The following is a 9,023-nucleotide window of genomic DNA, read 5'->3' on the forward strand; positions in this document are numbered from 1 at the left end:
TTTTTTTATTATTTTGGTAATTTTTCCTTTAATATAGGAATAAATACCACCAAAAGAAAGCTCTATCTGTCCCCAAAAAAGGGTATAAAATTCATTTCAGTACAGCGCTGCATGACGGAATAAATGTCAAAGTACCGCAGCGATGAATACTGAAAAATGGCCTGGGTGGGAAGAGGGTTTAACACCGTGGATGTCAACTGGTTAAGCTGTTATGTAGGGAATTGTTCCTAAACAATCTGTTTTCATTTTGAAGGTAAAGCAGCTTCCTCTGGTGAAACCCTACCTTCGTTCAGTGCAGAACCATAACAACAAATCTGTAAACGAGTCTCTGAACAACCTCTTCATTACAGAAGAAGACTACCAGGTAACAAGTGCTTTTATTTTCTCCACCTATTCATTGATGGTACACTTTCTAGAGCAGATCTGTGCTTTTCTATAGTATTTTAAGTAATGTGTTTTATTTTTAAGGCACTCCGTACATCTATAGATGCATATGACAACTTTGACAATATTTCTCTCGCTCAACGCTTGGAAAAACATGAGCTGATTGAATTCAGAAGGATTGCAGCATACCTCTTCAAGGGTAACAATCGCTGGAAACAGAGTGTGGAGCTGTGCAAGAAAGATAGACTGTATAAGGTACGTTAACAAAGTCATGATCTGCAGTGTGTTTCTTTCAATATCGATTTTCTTGGGTGCACCAAAATCTATCCAGACATGTTACAGCATTGCGAGGTTGCAGACAAAAGGGGGTTGTGTCTTTGGATGAAAAACTGGAGTACTAAGTAGGTAGACTGTGTGCCCTATATACATCTCAAGGCTGTATTGTTCTCAAAATATGAAAAATAGATACAAAACGTAAAACTAAATATATTTTTAAAAAATTGTTGTCCATTAAAAATGTCTACGATGGCACCTTAATGTATATCTATATCCAGAACAATTTTTTTTAAATTCTATTTTGGATTTTTCTCAGCTCCAAGGACAAATAGTGGGCATGCATTCATGATGGGGACCTGATGGGTTTTAGCCTTTCGTACTCTATCCAAACTATTAAGAAAAAAAAGCTTTGTCTTTAGATATTATGGCATATATAGCAGTTTCTGTTTTGTACTGTTATACATAGGCTTTGCAGACTGCATAATATGTGGTGTGTGTGTGCACACGTGCACATCCGCATACAGTTTACATCTTTTTAAAGGTGATTTTTTTTTTTTAAAGTAACATTTGGGACTCCCTTAGAGAGGGATTCTTTAAAATAAATCAGTTTGGAACATACTTTTTTCATTGTTGAAAACCATTTCTTAGTAACAGTCATTTGTAGTAACAGGGAACATGTATATACTGCAAATTATAACATACGGCAATAAATATATAAGTGTAGGTTGGTTCAAAAAATAATTTTTTTCTTCCAGGATGCTATGCAGTATGCCTCTGAATCCAAAGACACAGAACTGGCAGAGGAGCTTCTGCAGTGGTTTTTGGTTGAAGGGAAGAACGAGTGCTTTGCCGCTTGTCTTTTTACCTGCTACGACTTGCTGCGGCCAGATGTTGTCCTGGAAACAGCATGGAGGCACAACATTATGGACTTTGCCATGCCCTACTTCATTCAAGTCACGCGGGAATACTTATCCAAGGTAGGTACTAAAGCCACCTAGTTAGAGAATTGTAGGGTTGAAGAAACATTCCTTTACATGGTTTACATTTGTACACATACTGTCCGAGAGCATTTAAATTAGATCATTTGAATACACACTTTGCATGGACCAGAGAAGTATCACATTTCTTAGAGTGGCATAAACAATGGATGTGAATGGGTTTTAGGGCTGATTCAGACTAGATGTGTTGGGGGCCATGCTGGCCTTCTCTTCCAGTTCAGCCCCAACACATTGACAAGGCGATAGGCTTGTTTTCAACTAGATCAGTTGACACCACTGTTAAAAAAGGAAACGCGATGTGGCAGTGGGAATAAATGGCAGGAAGTAATCGACCCTTAATGAATGGGTAGAATGTTGAAGGAAGACCATTAAGGCCTTTTCTCTATTTTTGTTTGTTTTTTTACAATACATACATTGAAATATCTGTATCACATAAAGCCTTCAAATAAGAATTACATTGCACACTAGTAAATATAATTGTACTTCTTTAGAAGCACCTTCCAGCAGTCACCTTAGAATTTACTTGCTTTTAATTTTCTAGGAAAACTCTAGTGTGTTCTACAGCCTGCATTATAGTGCATTGATGTGTACTTTCACATTCAGGTCAACTTAGTACCTGCTATTAAGTTAGCCTAACATGCTTAAGGTATCCTCTATGCATATTTTTAAAGTTTCATACTTTCCCCAGTTACTCCGTTTTTATTAAATACAAAAAAAAAGTAAGAACTTGGGATTCATATTGATAGGTTTGGGGGATCATTTCATATCTATTAAGTATACCTTTGCCTTTAAAGTGTATTTCCACTTTTGCAAACAAATTTGGGTAATTGTTGCATGTTCCAATTTACAAAGCAGAACTTGCATTTTTTTTTTTTATTGCTGCTTGCACAATACATGTTATCTTCTGTAAGAAAAGTTGTTCTCTGTACTGCGTTTTCTTCTGGACTACAAGGGGGGCTGGACAGGTTAATGTTTAAATACTTAACCTTGTCTGTACTGTGCTTGCAGATTTCATTATCAGTTATAAGCTACCGTAGATTTGAAAACTGCCTTTAAAGCACTAGAAGCATTTTATGTTAATGAAAGGAAGCTCATTCTGTCCCTAGACTTTCTATGGGGACAGATAGTATTCTGCCACTTGGAAATTGAGAGAGAGGCTTGCAAAGGTCTGCTACACACGTGTAAAAGGTAAGAAATATGCTATGTGAAAAGAAACGCATACCAAACATAGAGAGGTTTTCTCAAATTTGACTGCAAAAGTGGAAATACACTTAATGGGCCAGAATACTGGACATGACGGTTTTATCCAATGTGACTAGAGAGGTAGAAATAAGTACGTTATATTTACTTTAACAATATATATGTAGTGTTTTCCTATGCACTGCCGGCTTTTAACCAGCCAATTAAGGGACAACATGGACACTACTTTTGCTAGATATGGCCAAAAATACCATGCAATAACTTTTACATGGTTCATTCTATTTAAAGGTGGAGAAATGTTAACACAGCTTTGAGTTTTACCACTTTTTTTACTTCATAGAACGTTGTTTTCTTGTTTGCCATCATAGAATAGAAGTTTAATGGATGTACAAATGTAAGTTAATGTTTGTAGGAATTTTCAGGCTCTTACTACATTGGATTTATTTTGAACACTTGATTTCAGTGGGTTTCACCCAGAGAGTGGTGACAGAAAGCCAACAGGCTAAGCTGTGATTCTTATCTCGTTCAGTCGAACATCTGCTGTCCAAAAGGTATTGCCACTGTTTGTGTGCATGACATCAGGATGAAGGAACACAGATTGTGGAAACCTTTCTGTTACCCTGTAATCATCATAATTTCTGACAATTGCTGCCCCACACACTTGGACAAACTAGAGCAAATGTGTGTAACTTCTACTCTTGGCTGTTTGTTGGTATCACATTGCACCACTCATTGATGTCATGCAAATTTTAAAATGCTTTACAACATGGAATGATTGTAAAAGAATAATGATCGTAAAAATCGTAGGCAGGTAGCTATATCCTAAGGACCTGTTCACACCTTTGCGTTGTGTGAACGTGCGCATTACAAAGGTGCCAAATGTTGCAAATGCACATTTTTTTTTTCCCCCACACATGAACGCACGTGAAAAACGCGGGATGCTCGAAGCTGAAAATGCTTCATGACCCACTGACCGCGCGTTAATGGATTGCCAGATTTGAACAGGGCCTTGCCATGAAGTATTTTTATGTGTTGTAGCAGGCGGATACCATAGGATAGTAAAGTGGTTCTTTACTTGAGTTATGAATAGAAGGTTCCCCTCTTCCCATGTTCTCTTTGTATTTACAGAGTGGTCCCATCCTTTAAAAATTCTTCAGATAGACTTGGAACTCTAATTTCAATTTTTTTATTGCATTGCCATCTGCTGGTTACATTTTATAATGTTATACAATTCTATCAATACAATTATCCTTTATGGAAAATACAAAAGAGGCTCTGCCCCTTTTTACCTAAGAGCCGAGGTGTAAGCGAGTAAACTGCTTGAATTAAATTTAGAAAATGACTTTAAAAATTTATTTTACCATTATAGGATATTGGCACCATCAGCACTTTAAGTTCACTTTTTTTCTTATACATGTTCCGAAACGTTAAAACAAAAAATTCTTAGGGATGTTTCTTTCCAAATAGTTTCCATTTGACTTGCTAGCATAGGGTAAGCAGAGCTTTAAGAAGAAATGTCAGGGTTTTTTTTTAGTTTTTTTTTTTTTTATTATTACGCATCAACTAAATGATGCAGACTTGTAAGAAGTAAGCTATGATGGCTTCAGTTAAAATGCATTATACCTGTCTGAAAAGAAGGCTCCCTACTTACCAGTTTGTATATACCCCTTCATTACCAGGCCATTTTTTAGTTTTCAGTGTTGTGATCGTTTGACTGACATTTATTCTGGCATGAGACACTGTTCCCAAATTCAACTTGTATCATTTTTTTTTCAAGCAGATAAAGATTTCATTTGGTGGAAATATCACCATTGGGGTTTTTTATTTTTAGCTATGGAAAGAAATACCAAAATTTTGAAAAACCCTTTCCTTACCTAAAAAAAGTCAGCACAGTATGAACACCCAGACATGATGCCTTTTGTAGAAAGTAGACACCATGCAATTTTTTGGAAATTAAAAAACATGTTATTTCAGCAGGTTAAAACGGGGACCTTCACAAACTACTACCATTATTCTCCTTTCTCTGTAGTAAGACAAACAGGAGGAATTCTCAGTAGGATGTGACCGATGTGATTAGTCATCACAGCAATCACATAGCTTAGATCAGCTCGGTACACAGGGATTAGTGGACACACTGGTTGCCCAGCGCCCATTTGTTGAATGAAATTTTAAAACGTCTCCCGCCCCATTGAAACATAGAGGAAAGAACAGATTTGCACCATACAGTGATTTTGTAGACACACATCTACTACAATGCATTTAGAAAGTATTCAGACCCTCTTCACTTTTTTCAATTTTGTTATGTTTCAGCCTGATACTACAGTTGTTTACTTTTTTTTTTTTTAAACTCAATCTACACTCAGTGCCTTATAATGACAATGGGTACTAAGTGAAAACAGAACTTTAGAAATGTCTGCAAATGTATGAAAAAGAAAAAAACTGAAGTATCACATTGGCATATGTATTCAGACCCTTTGCAACAACACTTGAAATTTAACTCCGGTGCCTCCCATTTCTCTTGATCCTTACTGAGATGTTTCTACACCTTGATTGGAATCCATCTGTGGTAAATTACATTGATTGGACATGATTTGGAAAGGCACACACATCTCTATAGAATGCCTTACAGCTGACGATGCAAACTTGCAGGCAGGAACTGCCTGCACAGCTCAGGCAGGATTATTTCAAGGCACAGATCTGGGGAAGGCTACCAAAAAAATGTCTGCTGCACTGAAGGTTCCCAAGAGCACAGTGGCCTCAAATTGAAGAGTTTGGCACAACCAGGACTCTTCCGAGAGCTGGTCGCCTGGCCAAACTGAGCAATCAGGGGAGAAGGGCTTAAGTAAGAGAGGTGACCAAGAACCCAATGGTCACTCTGGCTGAGCTCCAGATATCCTGTGTGGAGATGGGATAAACCATCACTGCAGCCCTCCACCGATCTGGCCTTTATGGCAGAGTGGCTAGACGGAAGTTTCTCCTCAGTAAAAAAACACATGAAAGCCCGTTTTGGAGTTTGCAAAAAAAAGCACCTGAAGGACTCTGACGTTGATTAGCAAGATTCTCTGGTCTGATGAAACCAAGATTGAACTGTTTGACCTCAATTCTAAATGTTATGCCTGGCGGAAACCAGGCACCACCCACTTGCCCAATACCATCCCAACAGTGAAGCATGGTGGTGGCAGCATTGTTCTGTGGGGGTGTTTTTCAGCAACAGGGGCTGGGAGACTGATTAGGGTTGAGGAAAAGCTGAATGGAGCAAAATACAGCGATATACTCAATGAAAACTTGTTCCACAGCACTTAGGACCTCAGACTGGGCCGGAGGTTCACCTTCCAACATGACAACGATCCTAAGCGCACAGCCAAGACAACACAGGGGTGGCTTAGGGACAACTCTGTGAGTGGCCCAGCCAGAGCCCTGACTTTAACCCTATTGAGCATCTCTGGAGAGACCTGAAAATGGCTGTCCACACACAGTCCCCATCCAACCTGACTGAGCATGGGAGGATTTGAAAAGCAGAATGACAGAAAATCCCCCAATCCAGGTGTGCAAAGGTTGTAGCATCATACCCGAAAAGACTTGAGGTTGTAATTGCTGCCAAAGGTGCTTCAACAAGTACTGAGTAAAGGGTCTGACTACTTAAGTACATGTAATATTTCAGTTTTATCTTTTTAATAAATTCAGACCTTTCTAAAATTCTGTTTTCTATTTGTCATTATGGGGCACTGAGTGTAGATAAATGAGAAAGAAAAAGAATTTAAAAAACTGTAGTATCAGGCTGCAAAATAACGAGATTGAAAAAAGTGAAGGGGGTCTGTAAACTTTCTGAATGCACTGTATCAGTTTCCTACTATCTTCAATACTGCCTACTATCTGATGTTCCTGCCACAAATCTGTTATGTCCATAAGCATTCTAGAGCCAGTAGCAAGATGACCCGATGTACACAGTATAGCTCATAAAAATGTAATTGTGTAGACCCTAATCTGTGTGTGAACTTAAAAGCAGCCTGTCCAGCTAGACATATGTAAGATAATATTGCTAACTTTTTTTTAAATTTAGGTTCATGCTACAGCGCTGTCATCTTTGTTGCTTCTTTATACCATGGCTCATTGACTTGGAAGAAGCTCGTGCGTGTTAGATGTTGCTACATTTAATATGACCGCACATGTTTGGGTTAGCGGTGAAGTAAGCAAGTCTGCTTTGGCAGCTGCCTTGCTTCTAGCCTGACGGGTTCCTTTTTAAGTAATGCATGCAAAAACATATTTGGTTACTTTGTGATACCTGATGAATAATACTCTTATCTACAAGAAGCTATCCTAGTATATTGTGCATGCTGGAGGCAGCCAATGTTCAACAGAAATGGAGATATAATCCCTTTACAATCTAGAGAATATTTCTATTACAGATTTGGGATTGTTACACTTGGTGGCTTTAATGACGCATCACACATTTTCTTGTGTATTTTATATTCTTTGTACTAATGGTATAAAGAGGGAACACTAATTGTCAAATCTCAGTGTGGTGACCATGGCACAATCGCATAGTTTCAGTTCTTTTTTTTTTTTTTTTTTTTTTGGGGTCATTTTTTCTTTCTAACAGCCGAATTTTGTTTTCTTTGCTTATTCTTCCTTTTTTATGCTGAATGTGAAATTTTGATTTTTCTAAGCTGCACCCTCTGAATTCCTTTGCAGGTTGATGCAATAAAGGAAAAGGTGAAAGTTGATTCTTGTATTCCATCTTTAAACCTGGAAGACTAAGTCTAAAGAATCTGCATGTGTTTCCCATTTCCCGTTCCTTAATTATTAGGACTGCTTCTACTTTCCCTTCTTTCCTGACCTTCATTTACTTAAAGCCTCTGCTGGTATTTAACTAAAAGAACTAAATTAGTTAGCACTAGGTCTCTTAGTGTGTTGCTACTAATTGGCTAATCTATACTCGGGAAAGGTATAAGGCATTGGCTCACAGTTACTAATGTAAAACTGGCCAGTTATTTTATCAAGCTGAAGGATTTTCAATGCAGAAAATATCTAGCTGTGTTGTGTCACTTGCAGCATGTCAAGACCGCACAGTAAAGATTTCTGTCCTTTTTTTTTCAATGCTGTTATAAAGCAGCAACTAGAAATGTGTCAGTTTGCCTTTTAAGGGTGATTCCACTTCAGTTGAAAATCCTTACCTGGTCTGTTAGTCTATGTACTGTGCAAGGATTCCAGATTGCTATCTGCTTTTTTCTGTTAAAATGGGCACATGTATTTCGGTCACTCCCTACTTCTGAGTGTGAGAATCTGCTTGCTGAAATTACAGTATTTCCAGCATTGTAATAATAGAACAAAAACCAGATCCCATCACATGTCCAGGAAATTACTTTTTTTTGGAGGGTTATGGGAATGATGTACAGAACATCCCAAAGGTTTAGAAGACATGTAAATATTTTTGCCAGTAGAAAATCATAGTTGGCTGCAGATTGACATGAAAACCGCATATAGCAATTTATGCAACTTGAAAACAGAAGATATTAATTTGATTTCCACTCAAGACTAATTAAACTTATTTTTTGGGTGGATGTGCTAGAATTAAAACACTTGTGTTCAGTTGAGTTATTCTAATCATGGGATTTGCAGAGTTGCCAGTCCTTGCCACTTTCCTCTTGTTTTTCCACTCTGCTTCCATCCAATGCATTTCTTTTAAGCTCCCAATTCACATTAATGAGTAAGGAATACTGAGCACCTATTATGCAAACACACTCAGACCTTGAACACCCCTAGCATGCCCATGGCTAAACCTGTGGACAGCATATGTTCAACATCCTCCCAGAGCTAGCCTATCTTTTCTTTAAAAATAATTGCATTTAATCATAAATATCCTTCAGACATTTTTTGCCACTAACATTGAACTGTGATCCAGTTCCTGATCTTTGTTTTATTAATTTGCTGACAGTAGGCTAAAGTAGTCACAGAAGTGATTTTTTTCCTGCTGTTATTGAGAAATTAACTCTTTATTGTCAAGTGTCAAATTTATGAACATATTTTGTTAACTGTAAAGTATGTGAAGCCTCAGGAAAATCAAACTTATTGTGAAAATTCAACCCTCTCTCTCCCCCCCCCCCCTTTTTTTTTTTTAAAAAAAAAAAAAAAAAAAAAAAAAAAAAACCGGGCCCCCCCCCCCCC

The 9,023-nt window shown here is 37.8% G+C and overlaps 1 protein-coding gene across 2 annotated transcripts in view; it reads left to right on the forward strand.

Moving 5' to 3' along the window:
- Positions 1-9,023, forward strand: part of CLTC (clathrin heavy chain) — a 73,938-nt gene that overhangs the window by 56,689 nt on the left and 8,226 nt on the right. For both annotated transcript variants that reach the window (XM_018571531.1, XM_018571532.1), the window contains 3 exons: positions 254-364; positions 469-639; positions 1,416-1,637. In XM_018571531.1, the coding sequence (XP_018427033.1) occupies positions 254-364; positions 469-639; positions 1,416-1,637 (504 nt within the window). The remainder of the gene's footprint in view (positions 1-253; positions 365-468; positions 640-1,415; positions 1,638-9,023) is intronic.

This window comes from Nanorana parkeri, unplaced genomic scaffold, assembly GCF_000935625.1.
Source record: "Nanorana parkeri isolate BGI_ZX_2015 unplaced genomic scaffold, ASM93562v1 scaffold1775, whole genome shotgun sequence".
Lineage (NCBI taxonomy): Eukaryota > Metazoa > Chordata > Amphibia > Anura > Dicroglossidae > Nanorana > Nanorana parkeri.